The sequence below is a fragment of the Archocentrus centrarchus genome, chromosome 21 (genome assembly GCF_007364275.1).
Source record: "Archocentrus centrarchus isolate MPI-CPG fArcCen1 chromosome 21, fArcCen1, whole genome shotgun sequence".
NCBI lineage: Eukaryota > Metazoa > Chordata > Actinopteri > Cichliformes > Cichlidae > Archocentrus > Archocentrus centrarchus.
Window position 1 is genome coordinate 25,328,126 of NC_044366.1, and position 16,730 is coordinate 25,344,855.

The 16,730-nt window shown below is 38.7% G+C and overlaps 1 protein-coding gene across 3 annotated transcripts in view; it reads right to left on the bottom strand.

Annotated features, from left to right (window-relative positions):
* nalcn (sodium leak channel, non-selective) overlaps window positions 1-14,125 on the bottom strand; it is a 77,395-nt gene extending 63,270 nt beyond the window's left edge. The window contains exons 1-9 of one of the 3 annotated variants that reach the window (XM_030757974.1): window positions 14,031-14,125; window positions 6,533-6,644; window positions 6,274-6,335; window positions 5,408-5,548; window positions 5,117-5,299; window positions 3,003-3,086; window positions 2,703-2,842; window positions 2,475-2,600; window positions 20-171 (exon numbers count right to left, since the gene is read on the bottom strand). In XM_030757974.1, the coding sequence (XP_030613834.1) occupies window positions 20-171; window positions 2,475-2,600; window positions 2,703-2,842; window positions 3,003-3,086; window positions 5,117-5,299; window positions 5,408-5,548; window positions 6,274-6,315 (868 nt within the window). In that variant the 5' untranslated portion in view covers window positions 6,316-6,335; window positions 6,533-6,644; window positions 14,031-14,125. Of the gene's footprint in view, window positions 1-19; window positions 172-2,474; window positions 2,601-2,702; window positions 2,843-3,002; window positions 3,087-5,116; window positions 5,300-5,407; window positions 5,549-6,273; window positions 6,645-14,030 lie in introns of all 3 variants that reach the window. The other 2 variants (XM_030757975.1, XM_030757972.1) reach the window with 2 other exon arrangements.
* Window positions 14,126-16,730: the final 2,605 nt, after the last annotated feature.

A 16,730-nucleotide genomic window follows, 5' to 3' on the forward strand; every position in this document is an offset into this window, starting at 1 on the left:
CTGAATGTTCAGCACATACCTAGCTCATTGAATCCACTATAACCGAGCTCCTGTCGACTAAGACCCAGTTCTTCCAAGTCCATACATTTGAAGCCATAAGGACACTGGTAGCCTTCTCCATCAGGGGAGCAATGAGTGTCTGGGATGGTCAAGTTGTTCAATGACACATTACTAAGCAATTAAAAAAAAAAAATGACATTACTAGCTCATATGGATAAGTGGTGGTCTAAGAAAAAAGAGAAAAACAGAGTTTAATGTGTGAATACAATTCTCTTCCTCTTTTCTTTGTCTTTCAGCCACAGGTGTTACCAGGAGCAGCTTGATTTGACTAATGAAAATTAATGCTTTTAAATTGCCTGCCCAGACATTCATCCAAATTGTTTATTAAGGGGTAGAGAATTAGAGGGAATAATTTATTGCACTATCACAACGAGCAATCAGAGGCATAGTGGCGAATCCCGATAAAGCTCATTATACTGGGCTGAATACTATTCATGTGACTTATCAATGATATCCCTTTCCCTGATGACAAAGGGGAGATAAATGAAGCCTGAAATAAGAGAGAAAATATCCAGTGTAAAGGCAGTAATATTACACTTTGTTAATCCAATAAAAATAAATAAATAAATTTGTTATAAGAAATTATTCATGACTGGCTTTCTTGTTCTGTCATTTCATAAAGCAAAAATTATTTTGCGAAGTTTGGCATAATTAAAACAACAACAGCTTCTATTAAATGACAACAGGCACACATAAACAAACAGATAAATGATATTTATGGTATTACAATGTTACTGTTGCACTAATCCTTTATGACCTATAATAGAACAAGTCTGCCAGACAATATCTGTACATTTATACATGCTGTAGTACCATTTTGTGGAATATTTCAACTCAATATACATCAATAGAATCTTCAGAACCCTAATTTTAATAATATGTATGAAAAAAATCCGTAGTAACTACAGAAAGTAGCTAAAAAGTGCACTAACCCACAAAGAAATTGAAAATCATTTTTTGTATTTACATATTTTGCTACATACAGAAACGCCATAGCTGTAAATGCTAATGACAACGATAAAGCACATGGAGTATGTTTTATTGTTTGTGCTTTTTACGCGATTTCTGCAAACCCGTTAGAGGAAGGATACAGCACTCTGGGACACGTTGAATGCATGATATGTAATTGTAAATTCTCTGGTTTTACATGCTAAAAGAATTATTGCTATATCGTATGTGGTTGCAATTTGACTGGCATTTAAAGACAGTTATGCAATTGGGAGCACTGGCACTCCAGTCGGTCACAAAATATCCAGTAACTTTAAAATTATAACAGTGTGTCGACTTGACTGCACTGTTGCAGTAAGAATGTTATATATATAGTTTAAGAAGACTCTTTTTTTTTTTTTTTTTTTTTTTACCTTAGAATATTCATCAAACCTGGAAACTATAATACAGTTGTAAAAAAAAAACAAAAAAAAAAACACAAAAATAGCAAAATCTTCAAGCATTATATCTCATTCACCCAACACAAATCTTGTGATTCATGTCAGGGAGTTCAACAATGACGAGGTTAATTGCAGGACTCCTGACATTCATAAAAGGGGACCCTATTCTATTTACTTATCCAAAACCAATTAATATCCATATCAGAACCCCCCCGCTATTTTCCCCTAGTTTTCATCAAATCCTGTGTGTGTGTGAAAAGCTAGAGAGCCTGACTTTGTGCCAAGGGCATATGGCAAACAGGCATTAGACACTTCTGCCCATGTGTGACATTTTTCTAAAATACCCCATTAGAAGCTTTATATATATATATATATATATATATATAGAGAGAGAGAGAGAGAGAGAGAGAGAGAGAGAGAGAGGATTTGGGAAAAGGAGCACAGTAGCAAACAAATTAAATGCCCAATTGCCACACCACTTTTTGACTGATGTACAGATGAATGCCAGAGCTATACATGAATATCACAATGACCGTACTATCTTTCCTCCTACTAATGGCTAATATATTCTGTGTCCCTAGGGTGCTTGGGAACCCATCAGGAAGGAAATGGAGAAGCTTAATGCAAAGGCTGGACAATGTGGGAAATTTTAATTATTATAATTATAGTTAGCTCTGGCAGCAACCTGGTGGTTTAACTATTACAGTCACTACCACAAGTTCTGTCTCCAAACACACTCATTGCTTCATATTATCACTCTCAACTGACTAATTAGACAGACATACAGTACAGATAGATTATGGTATATACAACTTCTGTGTACTGTAAGTGTGACTGACTGGGAGTATATTTATAATTTATCTGCTTTGACAGTTTACACTCTGTGTTTATTGGCTCTTTAACAAAAACACTCCATAAACATTAAAATTCATTCATACTGGGAGAGATGGTAGCAAGGTTTATGTCAGACATCCTAATCTGAAAGAAAGCATCTAAAGTTGCATTTCTTTAATCCTTCATTCTTACCCTGATGTATCGTTAGTAACGCAGTGATAGTTGAATGTTCCAAACATTTGAACACCCAGAATTCCATAGAGCAGGAGAAAAAACAGTAGGAATATTGACACACTCCAGATCTGTTCTCCGGATCGCCTGCAATGCAAAATAGTAAAGAAAGATATATATATATATATGGGTCATATTTCACATGTACAAAGACCATATGTAATAGAAATGATCGTGACAGTATTTTACTTAAGAATGTTAGTGATGCGGGAGCGGGGAAGCTCAAAGCGAAAGTAGATCCTGAAGGCCCTTATCATGATAAGCGCTCGGGGGATTCTCAGCATTCCCCATGGAGACATCTGATCTACAAGCTCTGCTATTTCAAAGACCTAAAACAAAAATAAATTGATTATTAATAAGTCTAATCCAATCTAACAAATAACCTTATGACAAGGTCCACAAGCATCTGCAGTAGAGAAGATTGCAATAAATGCAAAAAAAAAAAAAGAAAAGAAAAGAAAAAAGTGTAAAGTAAAAGTCGCAATACACCTGCAGAACCAGGGAGACCCAGATGAAAAATACCATGAATCCATCGAACATACACCAGCGGTCTTTCACGTAGGAGTTATCCCCCTATACAGAGACAGAGACAAAGGAGCAACAGCAAAAAGACAAAAGACTTAAAAAGCAGAAAATACTAACATGAATGAATAAATGAAGAGCCGAATATAAACAGCATCATTCTTCGAGGGCATGTATTTTTCAAGAAATTACATGTATTCTAACAATTACATCCTAAGATCTTTCAAGATAATCTTTATGGTTGTCAAAAAAATTCAAGCATTCCCCTCACCTTGGAAGAGTCTGCTGCAGAAAGCTTTTATTGTGCTAAGTGTCAGTGTGAAATAAAAGCAATGGCATAACAATATTCAAGGAATACAGAGGGTGGAATTATTGTTCCCATTTTGACAGACTGACCACAATTTTGAAACCTATTTTCAATTATTAAACCCCTGAGGTGTGAACAAACTGAAATGCCAAGAGGGCCAGCAAAATGGGTATACTTAATTACCACTTACAGACAGAGAGAGAGTCTGTAAGGAGCTCTTAGGGGGTCAGTTTTCCACAGGAAGAAAGACTGCAAATGGGAGGGTGTGTTCGGAAACACTTCACAGATAAGGACCATCTTTGATTAAACACACTGCTGACAGGAACAAAAGCATGCAATTACTTTACCACACTAAGCAGATTGTGTGCTTTGGGCAGTAACTTTCCACAACTAGCTTAAAACTATAGATAATTCCAATTATATCCACAATACCATACTTTAAAATAGAAATTACTTCAGACTTAGGCATCACATGTGCCTAAATTATAAATGTTTATTTCAGACCAGATCAAAAAACTGGGAAATACCATCCCAATATAAAAACAAATATGGCTTTCAGCTATCTATAAGAACTAAAAGAAACATTACAAGCAACAGAAGAACTATGAAGAGACGTACTACAGAGCACAGACTGACTTGGACTGATTGCAACGTGTTGGTAATATGTCTGCTTTTAGAAATAAGACAGCAATTATTTGCACCAATTTCTCTGAGAGCAACTGCGGTTGGTCATTGATTATATGGAAAGAGATTGCCTCCCACTAGGTGGCCTGTGCAATCGCCTTGCATTGGAAAGTGGTCACCCAGAGGTTGAGAGTATTGCACTCTCAGCCTCTGGGTGGCCAGCTCGTTGCCACAACTAATTGCAATCGGTCATCAAATGCAAAAAAATTCAATGCAATCACCAGGCAACTAGTAGGTTGCCATCCTATTTTTACTGTAGTGTAACTGAGCCATAACATAACATAACATAACATTTGATGAAAATTTAAAAGTTACAGTGTATAAAATATCACCGCTAGATGTCAGTAGATTGCAGACTGCAACATGTTTTCATGTGTTAGAGCCCTGACTTCAGATCAGGAGACGAGGCTTGAGGTGGGGAAGAAGAGGATGACATTTTATCCAGATACCGCTCATGTTGTCTCTTTCCTTTGCATTTTCACTTCATTGGTGAAGGTTTGAACCTTTATAGCTTGAGTTTGAAGTTGCAGACACGAATTGCCTCCACAGCATGCGAACACCTACAAGTTCTCTTCTCCTCCACCTTTGATATACGATGTATGTGGCCCGTCTCTAGCCACTCCTACCCCTATGTATTTTTAACAGATTAATTCTAAGTTTAGGAGAACGCATCAATTTGTTGGAAGACATAATTACACACTAATCAAAGTAAATTTATGATTACAACATTCTTTTTTCTATTAAATAAACTCAAAAAAAAGACTGACTGTTCCTTTCAACTACAGTTTACCTTGAACCTTCAATAATATGCTTACAGACAGATTTGAAACCAACAGCCAAACATAAAATAAGATCTCATTTGTTGTTGCTTCAGTCTCTTGCTTCAAGGTTGAGAGTAGTTTGAAAAAATAAATAAACACCGTTAGTCATAATTTACTTGGCAGAGATGGCCTGAGATGAAAAGGAAAAAAAAAAACAAAAAAAGAAAAAACACCCGCCACTTTTCTATGGTTACTAGCCTGTCATTGCTATTGCTTGCTGAATTTCATTGACAGTCTACAATCTCTCGTGGCCACATTGCAGCAGCTACCTTGATGATTCCTCTGATGTGCATCTTGGCGATCATCTCAGCAGTGTAGAGAAACATGAGCAGTGTATCCAGCGTGAATGTCACATACTGCAGTGGAGGGTAATGCTCAAACGTCTTTGGGGTGTTCATACACACAGAGATGACACTGATGATGGCACAGGCCCGCAGCAGAGAGTGAACCCACTGATGGGTGAAAACAACAAAAGAAATAATTACAAAATGTGGCTAATATTTTTCTATCTCTTTAATGTAGTCATTAACTGGCACAGACACAAATATAAGTACACTCACCGGTTTATTGATCCAGAAAATATCAGCACTGTCCGCGAGGGTCTCATCTGGTCCAAAGTCAGTCATGGGCTGGGCCTCAACCCGTGAGCTCTGTTTCCTCTTCAGCATGCTGGGGCTTGCTGTGCTATACAAAGAGTGGATCTGTAACAGAGAGGGAGGCAGACCACATAATGACCAAAGGTAAACAAGGAACAGGGGAATACTCTGGCTGCATCCAAGTCTGGGCAGTGGCACTACAACTTTTTTAAACTTCAATCATGTGGCTTATAATCTGAATAAATCAATTTATACATACTTAATGCAACTCAGATGCAAGGCCCTTGGTTTGCCATATGGCCACATATAACGATTATTATACCTCTTAAAAATTGTACAAAGTTAACCAATACAGAAATCTAGTGTTAAAATATTAAATAAGATGTGTATCAGGAGTGGCTTCTGGGTGTAATTATATGTAGCCTCAAGCTTTACTGCGATGTCAAGTCCGCAGAGTAAACTTCCCTGACTTGAATTGCCAGAGCAGAGGTGTGTACTTTAAAACTGAATCTGTTGCATTGTTGAATGGTCATTGTGATACACAACGCAGCACACATGGAACACAGAACAAGTGTATTCATGTTGGAACAGCTCCAGTAACTTACCATTTGAAAAGATCACAGGTGACCTTCATCATATTGAACACCGAGTTGCCAGTAAAATATGTTGTACATTGTCCAGAGGTGTGACCAAGTGTTACCTGTGCATGTCAGCGTTTGTATGTATCTTTGTGTGAATGTATGTATGCAGAAAAAGAAAACTTTACAGGCCATATTAACCTAAGAACACAAGAAGAAATGACACTCTGAATGGAGACAAAGCGCACATACCAAAGGGAAAAGTAAAGCTGAAATTGCTCCAGCACTGCACATAACATGCGATCAGGCATACCCTGTAAATAACACACAACAGTTAGTCAACATTATGGCTTATATGGTGTACAGTACACTACCCACATCTACAGTACGCTCATAGAGACAGGAATGCCCACCACGTCTGACATCAAGGCATATATGCGACACACTCTGTGAGTGAGTGAGGTGTTGTGGAAGAAGAAGATGGGGTGGAAGAGGACCAGGGGGGACTCACTGTGAGGCTCCTCATTGGTGCGTTCATCCCCAGGTCACAGAGGGGTGGAGAAACCAACCAGAGAGACAGACTAGAGATGCAAAAAGGAGACTGTCCTAAAGGCCTCGAGGTCCTGCGGCAGCAATCAGTGAATGGTAGCAATCATAAGAGCAGTGAAAAGGGATAAGAGAACATTTTCATGTGTGAGTTTCGGTGCAGCTTTGACACAAATCTATACAATTCACTCAGTTCACCACATAAAAACATATTTGAAACAACATATACAAACATATTTTCTCTATACAGGTATCTAACCATGCTGAAAGTTGAGATTTTATAGACAATTTGCAATGCCATTCCAAAATAATAGTAGTATTGTTATTCTTCAAAAAAACATTGCCAAGATTAAATTCAGACTGATACATTAGTATAGGAGTATATGTTGTTGTATATTCAGTTTTAGAGAATGTAGCGCTGGAAGAAAGGCCAGAGTTTAGAAGTGGTATTATGATTATGATTATCTTTGGATAATTTCATTGAAATTTTTATGGAATTATGAAGATTTTAACAAACAAAAAAAAAAAAGGCATTTCTCCTGAAAAATCAAGTAATGCCTGGCCTCTGCTAGTCAAATATTTGGTAGAAAGCCTCAAATTTTTAAGACTAAAAGAGACTTTGTCTCAGGAAAGAATAGTCGCTGCTAAAAAGAAACAGCACCATAATCCAAATTGCACTCACCTTCATAATACTATGAGAGAGGGCAAAATTTCAACGATATTCCCAAAACCAGATTTTTTTTTTTTTTTTGCATGACAAGTTATTATAGATATGTGAGAAAATGTTTGCTTGACACAAGACACAGCAAGACACAGCAAGACACAGCATTAAATTCATATTAATTGAATAATGTGACACAGCATGTACTGTGTAGTGCTGGAAAACTGAATCCAAACAACACATTACATATTTATCTCCTCATCTTAGTATCATAACTGAGCAGAAAAAGAACAAACCAGTAGTGTCACCACATCGGTGAAATGTGATAATATATCAAAAGTGAAATCCATTAAAAGGGAAAAAAATGTTTTACAGTTGAGCTGATTGAGATGGAAAATAAAATTATGTCTTGCAAATTTTTTGTGCGCAAAACTGTTAAAAGCATATGGAAATGCAACAATAGCTGCTGTCCCAAATGAACATGTTTAAAATAATAAATGACTTGATTAAATTACATTTTGACTTGCTATTCCAGAAGTGACTGACGTATGGTGCAGAAAACATGTACATACCTTCAAGGTAAATAAAGATACTAAAAATCTCATCTTTGAAACAAAACTCTAAGTTACGATAGGAATGAAGACCAGAACAATGCAACGGTATCACATCCTTGTTTCCTTTTATGCTCCAACCAAGAAAAGAAATTGTCCATCCATCCTACAAACCCCATGTAGTTAGAAGCAATTTCCCAGTGTAATTGCTACACTTAACATATGCAGATGGAGACGTGAGGAAGAGTGAAAACAAAATTACAGGGTCTAAGTGCTATTATGTGGGAGTATAGGTGGCAAAGACTGCAATTACTTTCCCATTTGGAGAAAGGACATGTTCCTAACAGGAAAAAAAATGTGATCTCTGGGCACATTAATTGTAACTGTGAGTATTTGTTTGAGTATGCAAACTTTCTTTGTTGAAGTTCTATTTTTGAGTGCATTTTGAGGACAGTATCTTCTTTCAAGAGACAAGAAAAACTTTTGTAGATGTGGGCATGCAGCACATTTGTTCACTTCTTTATTTCTTAACCATAAACTACAATGGTATTGAATTCAGGTATTCATAGCTGTTCTAACACAGATTCCCTTTGTGGTTGTTTATGAAAAGTTGTTCAAAGGCAGTGGCACACTTCATACAGCATCTAAGGATGGGAGCATAAGGTGGCTTCATTAGCATTAACCTCCCCTTTCATTTTAGAGTTCTATCCAAAAGTTTTATGTACCATTTAATTTGGTTCATTTGACCAAAATATCCAAAAAGGGTTTGTTTGTTTTTTTGGTAATTTTGCCTCTCTACATCACTGTAGTGGATTTTAAAATCAAACAATCAGATGTGATTGACAACAGACTGACAAACAGTTTCATGTCCAGGTGATGTGTAATTATTCTAAAAAACTAAGCAGATAAAGCATGTAGAGCTGATTTCAAGTACTGAACCTACATTTGGTATACTTTCACTGAACTCCCAATATGAGGTTACTGATGAATGTGAAAGAGGCAATCAATGGGCTGAAAAACCCAGCTAAACCTATCAGAGATATGCAGCAAAAACTTTGGGAATGGCTAAATCAAAAAAAAAGTGATACATTCTCAAAAAGAAGAAAAAACCCTTGCAACATCTAACAAAGACAAAAACACTCTTTATGAGGTATACATATCATTGTCAAAGTCTACAATAGTACAATAAGGGTGGGCAATATAGCCACAAAATTGCTTCCAAGCTTGGAGGTAACAGCATTTCTAAGCGTAAGTAAATGAAGGACATTTTCTATCCTTGTTTTCCAAAGAGCTACTTTCATTGATGGCACACTTCCTAACTTCAAGTGTGAATCTTGTAAAACAAGGTGCCAGCAGCAGCAGCAGCAGTATCAGCATTATATAGTAATAACAATGACACAGCATTATAACAAGTGACACAGCATGAGTCAAATGTAAGCACAAAAGTAGCCTGGGCAGTATTTTTCCTGGAAATTGTAAGTAAAAGTATAAAATATCTACTTAACACTTTACTCTTCAGAAGCTGCACAATATTGTCACACAATAAAACTGAAAAATATTTTCCACCCGGGATGAGCTTTTGAATCAGCTGCTTAAAGCCCTGCTTTTCCAGCATGTAAGCACATCAGTGACTTCCATCCACTGCTCTTCCTGTCATATGGAATGCAACTAGCAAGTTCTCCAGCAATGCTCAGTGGAGTCATATGTTTACATATGGATCGCACATCACCAGCTAGTAGTATCTCCTTCTTTGTAGCTTGTTGTAATTGATAGTGTGTTTTTTCCTTGCGTTGTAACACATGTTGTTGCCACCTTCAGCGCGAACAGTTTTCTCCATATTTTGCAAAGCATTGTGTTTTGTTAGAGGTTGCTGAAGTAGCTTCCTATTTAGGCACTAAATCATCATCGGAGGCTAACACTCTCGCTCTCAGACATGCCTGGGCTTGTCTCACTGTTGTGTGCACTAGGGACAAGCCCAGGCAATGATATCACGATATGACATTTTTATGTACCATAAAATTTAATACTGGTATTATCGCAGGCAACATGATATGACACAGGCCCAGTCTACAATCAAGAGTCGCCTACATGAAAGTAAATACAGAGGGCTACAACAAGATGCAAACCACCAGTTACACTTGTTTACACTAAACAAGGAGGCCGGATTAGACTTTGCTAGAAAAAAAATCTAAAAGAGTCTGCCCGATTCTGGAAAAAATGCTTTAGAGGGATAAGATTAACTTGCACCAGAATGATGGGAAGAGAAACATATGGAGGAGGAGAGCTTACAGCTTATGATCTGAAGGATACCACATCATCTGTCAAACATGGTGGAGGCAACATGGTGTTAAGGCATGGGCATGTATAGTGAAACTGGGTCACTCATGCTTATTGATAATGTTACTACTGATAGAAGTAGCAGGATGAACTGTGAAGTGTACAGAGCCTAACTCTCTGTTCAGATGCTGCCAAATGCTCCAAAACAGACTGAATAATGCTTCACACTGTAAATGGATAATGACCCAAAGAATCCTGAAAAAGCAACCCAAGAGTTTCTCAAAGCAAAGAAATGAGATCATCTACAATTTCCAAGTCAGTCACCTGATTTCAGCCTAATAGAGCATACCTTTCAGTTACTGAAGACAAAACTGAAACCAGAGAGACCCACAAACAATCAAACAACTCAAGGCAGCTGCAGTAAAGGCCAAAGTGCAGCATCTCAAGGGAGGAAACAGAATTTGTGATGTCCATAGATTCCAGACTTCAGGCAGTCATTGGCTGCAAAAGATTTTCACTGAAGTATTAAGAACAGTGCTTATATTTAAAATGATGTTAGTCTGTCCAATTATTTTTTAAAGCTGCATTTCAGACATATCTCGATTGTTGGATTTAAAATCCGCTGTGTGTACAGAGGCAAAATTCCAAAAAAATGTGTCTACAAAAACCTTTGCACCTAACTGTATACTTAAAACCTACAATGAGCTAAAACACAGAATAGGTTTTATGCAAGGCTGTAACAATATTTAAACCTTTTGTTCACTCATTTCACCAGTGTGTATTTCTGCAAATTTTTCTATTTTAATCTTGATACAAAGCTCTTGCAAAACAAGACAGAGTGATCAGAAAAGCAGCTTCAAATGCATGCTGACAATGTATGCAATAGCTTAGGATCAGTGGTGTTTAGAGTAAACTCTGCTATTTGATGCTGGGAAAGAAGTGTGAGTATATTTAAATTGAAGCTGACAAAAGCTCAAAACAGTGACAATGAAGACTGAAGTGTTAAGCCATTAAAGCAAAAACAAAGACCTAAAATCCACTCCAATGCTCCACAGAGCTGAAACAGCTGGCTCTGCAGGATGGGAAATGTCTTACTGCTAGTATAAGTGACCATTTCACATTTCACTCACGGCCAGTATAAAATTTCTATTAGAGCAGCTTTAAAATAAAATCAAGTAGAAATTTCTGACTTGAACTCGGCTTATTTAGAAATACCTTATATTGATACTGAAGTCAAATATTGTGATTTTCATAGTGTCAGTATTAATCAGCACTTACTGTGTGCTAGAAAGGAAATATATCACTCTCATTCACTTTCATTATCAGTTAAAGTAATTTTGTTGTTTTAGTCCTATTCCCATCCTGTTTACAAGCTACAACTACAAGCCAACTACAAGCCTAAAACCCCCCACTCCACAGACGACCTACAAACTGCAAATAGACTGAACGAGTTCTATTGTCGTTTTGATGGTCAGTTCAGCAGCCTTCACACCTCCACCAGTCCCAACTACAATACAGCCAACACAAATATTCACCCCCCAACCTCCCCCACTCCCCACACCTCAGAGAAGCCCACATCATCAAGGACTCCCACCCCAGAGTCCCCCTCCTCCCCCACCCCCACAGTCTTTTGTATTCAGGAGGACCAGGTGCTAAAGCAGTTCAGGAGTGTCAAAGCTCGCAAAGCTCCAGGTCCAGATGGTGTCTCACCTGCCACACTGAGACACTGTGCTAACGAGCTTGCCCCATTGTTCACGAACATCTTCAACTCCTCACTGGAGGCTTGCCACGTGCCTGTCTGCTTTAAAAACCGCTACCATTGTTCCTGTCCCCAAGAAGCCAAGGATCACTGGACTAAATGACTACAGACCTGTGGCACTGACTTCTGTGGTCATGAAGTCATTTGAGCGTCTGGTGCTGTCCCACCTCAAGTCCCTCACAGCCCCCCTTCTGGACCCCCTGCAGTTTGCCTACAGAGCCAACAGGTCTGTGGACGACGCCATCAACCTGACTCTGCACTTCATCCTACAGCATCTGGACTCCCAGGGAACCTACGCCAGGATCCTGTTTGTGGACTTCAGCTCTGCCTTCAACACCATCATCCCTGATCTCCTCCAAGACAAGCTGTCCCAGATGAACGTGCCAGATCCCATCTGCAGGTGGATCATTGACTTCCTGATGAACAGGAAGCAGCACGTGAGGCTGGGGAAGAATGTCTCGGACTCCCGGACCATCAGCACTGGCACTCCTCAGGGCTGTGTCCTCTCTCCTCTGCTCTTCTCCCTGTATACCAACTGCTGCACCTCTGACCACCAGTCTGTCAAGCTTATTAAGTTTGCAGACGACATGACTCTCATCGGACTCATCTCAGACGGGGACGAGTCGGCCTACAGGATGGAGGTCAAACGTCTGGTGTCCTGGTGCAGCCACAATAACCTGGTACTGAATGCCCAGAAGACAGTGGAGATTATAGTGGACTTTAGGAAGCACACAGCCCCTCTACCCTCCATCATCCTGACTGACACCCCCATCACCACAGTGGACTCTTTTCGCTTCCTGGGAACTACCATCACCCAGGACCTCAAGTGGGAGCCCACCATCACCTCTGTCGTCAAAAAGGCCCAGCAGAGGATGTACTTCCTGCGGCAGTTGAAGAAATTCAACTTGCCAGCAAGGACCATGGTGCAGTTCTATACTGCCATCATTGAGTCCATCCTTACCTCCTCCATCACTGTGTGGTATGCTGGAGCCACCACTAGGGACAAACAGAGACTACAGCGCGTTGTGCACTCTGCTGAGAAGGTGATTGGCTGTAACCTCCCATCTCTCCAGGACCTGTACACCTCCAGGACACTGGGGCGTGCAGGTCGGATCACAGCCGACCACTCTCACCCTGGGCACAGACTTTTTGACCCTCTCCCCTCAGGCAGGAGGCTACGGTCCATACGGACCAGAACCTCCCGCCATAAGAACAGTTTCTTCCCCTCTGCTGTTGGACTCATGAACAATTACCCTAAGACTGTTACCACCACCCTCCACAAACGCTGATGACCCTATGTCTATGCACCTGTCTGATTGCACTGATGTACATATTAGTGGAATATAGTCTACATTCTTCTATCTTTTAATTAGTCTCTGCACCATATATTTTGTAATTTTGTAATATTGTGTTATAGTTATAGCTCTAATATCTCTGTATATTTGCAATTTGTATACTTGTATATTGTCTTATAGTTTTTATACTTATTTGTTTTTTCTGTAAGCACGAAGTACCGCAGCAATTTCCTAATGCTGTGAACCTGTTCACCCATATGGCAATAAAAACCTTCTGATTCTGATTCTGATTTATAGACCTTCAAAAAAATGGTTTCCTACTTCAAAACATAACCGCACAAACTGGTAATGATGTGCTCATATAAACTTGAAAATATTCAGCTTGATCTTCGTAATTATGTCAAAGAAAGAACACCTGGACCAGGCTTCCTGTTCCTGAACCACGAGGGACTCACGAACAACCGTGAAATCCTAAAACCATTTCAGGAAACTGCAGCCACTGACGAGCTGTAGCATATGACCGATCCCACGTCGTGTAAAATGGCTGTCACACCGCTGGATATCCACACTGAACCTGAAAACTGAATGAATGACGTCGGAAGAGCCAAGGTTACTATGGAAACAAATAGGAGCAGCTCCTATAAGGGCAAAAAAAAGAGCTAAATGCAAATAATACACAAGAATATATGCCAGTATAGGTCCTGCATAAAGCCAATATATGTAGCAACCTGACCACGTGACAGTGCAGCAAATACATGGCAATATTTCACGAAGGCCTACTCCGGAGGATGAGATTTTCCTCACTTCCTGGAGGACCAATAAGCTAGCGCGCAGCAGCACCGAGCCTCAGACACATCCTAAAAACAAGTCACTCCCGACGGGTGGAGAAGCAGAGAAAAGAAACATATTGAATCACTTACGAGAGGAGGGTTTCTTTTATTTGCCGTGTCTGGCACTGTCCATGACATCAGCTGTTTCCCGGCTGTGTTGGGATCTTACGGAGAATGCGGGAGCGCGCAGGTAGCAATCACATCAACAGCACCAGCGCGTGCCGCGGAGGCGCGCAGCCGTTTCCGTGGTAACAGTTTAAGCTTGCCATGCTGCTCTATCACACCATACAAGTATTTCTTTGCGCTGATGCTAATCACTTGGCGTGCAGTTATTTTCACAGGCTTCATAATAATAATAATAATAATAATAATAATAATAATAATAATAATAATATTATTATTATTATTATTATTATTATTATTATTATTATTATTGTTATTATGTCAACAAAGAGCAGTGTAGAATTCTAATGAGATGAACCTTATTTCAGTTGCTGTGCCAAACTGACTGTTGCTCATAGACAGAGTACAACATGTAAAAACAGTTGTCTGAAAATAGGTCTATGTGTAATTACCTCAGTTTATTAATCCAAATTGCCACATTTCAATAATTCAATTTTGGGTCAAGAGACCAATCATTTACAGCGAATCATATATGTTCAGTTATTATTTGCTAGATGAAGAAACTCTGAATGCTGTGAGCAGAAACAACGCTTATGTCTAATTAACAAATTTAAACAGTATATATTCGCAGAGAGGAGAGTGCTTGAAAGAACACAACCACTGGAGATGAGCTAAATCACAACAGTGAGCATCTACAGCCATCTGTAAAACATGGCTCTGTCATGATTTGGGGCTACATTTCAGCCAGTGGTTTTGGGGGTTCTTGCCAAAATTGATGTAATAAATTTTTCATCCACTGTACAGTACTATCTGAAAAGGAGCTGATTGGCAACGGGTTCATTTTTCAACATGGCAACGATCCCAAACACACTGCCAGTGCAGTGAAAGCATACCTTGACAGAAAACACACAATGGAACACTATGAGTCATGGATGGTCCAGAGCCTGGACCTCAACATTATTGAAGCAATGTGGGATCAACTTGACAGAGAACAGAACAAAAGGCAGCCAAAATCCAAAGAAGAGCTTTAAATGTTCTTCAAGAACCCTTTAGAATTATTCCTGAAGACTACTTAAAGAGATGACCAAAACACTTGCCTAAGAGAGTTCAGTTTGCTGTGTTGAAGAATAAAGGTGGTCCTACCAAATATTGACTCATTAGAACTGTACAAACCCTGTTTTTGTCTCATATACTGTATTTGTGTTTATGTTTGCATGTTTCAGTTAATCACTGCTCCTAATTCTCTTTTTCTTAGCAAAATATAAAGAAATGGGGGCTAGCTCAAGACTTTTGCACAGCACTGTAAGCACTTCCATGTTATGCTTCTTTCTCATTCTACTGTACTGTTATTTTGTATGCAACATTGCACTTCACACAACCATATCATTTATTTTTAAGCTTTAGTTCCCTGTTATTTTGGAGGTTTTGCATTCTTGCATTATTATAGATAAAGTTACCTGGCAGTGTGTAAGTAATTAAAATTTGCTGCAACAGTTACCAAATTAAAGTGATATACACATCAACGAATCAATAATTATGATCCTTTAATGTAATTTTTATGATTCTGAAAAGTGCAATTCTACATCATGAACATTTTACGCTACATATTTTAAATAGTTTAATATTTTGCTTATACAACTTGTGCACTATTAAGTTACTTAAGAATGAATCCAATTTTTATTTATTTATTTCCACTTTGCAAAACAATTATCCAACATAAAGTTTTGTTTAAAATCTTTGTTCTTGTGTTTATCTGGTCCCAGGGACCAGACATGTGAGTCAGAGTGCAATGATTGACAGTTCTGTCTAATATCAGGCTACTTTTGTGTCTTTTTTGGGGATGGAAGTATCCTGTTTTTATTTGCATGTGCCATCTGTTCACATCAATAATAAATTCATTATTGTAATTAGACCCTGAATTTTAAGGCTTAGATGCATTTGAGAACCATTTCTGCTCATGTTCTGGGATCACATTGCTGGCACAGACTGGAAACAAGGACAGGCAACATTACCTACAGTTTAGTTAGCAAACTAACAACAACACATCTAAACCTGAAAATGTGGCTCACAGCTAGCTGGTTTCAAGACATCAAAAAAGTTTTAATATTGGACCTTCTGCCCCTTTTCGCTTCCAGTTCCTCCAACCTCATCTATGAACATGATGCCAGAGGAGAAGCTGTGCAGCTATTAATTGAGAGCACAACATTTTGTGTGTGTGCATGTGTGTGTTTGTGTGTGAATAAAGACGTTTACCACAAAAGACTCATTGGTTTTGTGAACTAATAATTTAAATTATATAATAAAATAGGGGCATTCATCTTCAAGTAATGTTCTAGCAGTTTCTCTAAATAATTCCCCGGCTCTGTCTATGACAAATGCATGTGTTATAAATATTGATGGGGTGGGCGGGGCTTGCATCCTTTGATTTTGGATCTTATTTATTATTAAAACATCAGAAGAAAAGTTAGAAATAAAATACTGCAAAGTAGTAAGATCATCTGGAAAAGGAAGGCGGAAAAATTGAAACAACAACAAAAAAAAAAAAATTAGAGAAGCCGTCTGCTTCTAATTACTTCCCAAACTGGTGACTTAGCTTTTCATTTTGGCAGGTTTCCCCACTCTAGCTCCTGCCCAGGACTGTGTCTGAGAGTCAAGACTAATCAAAGG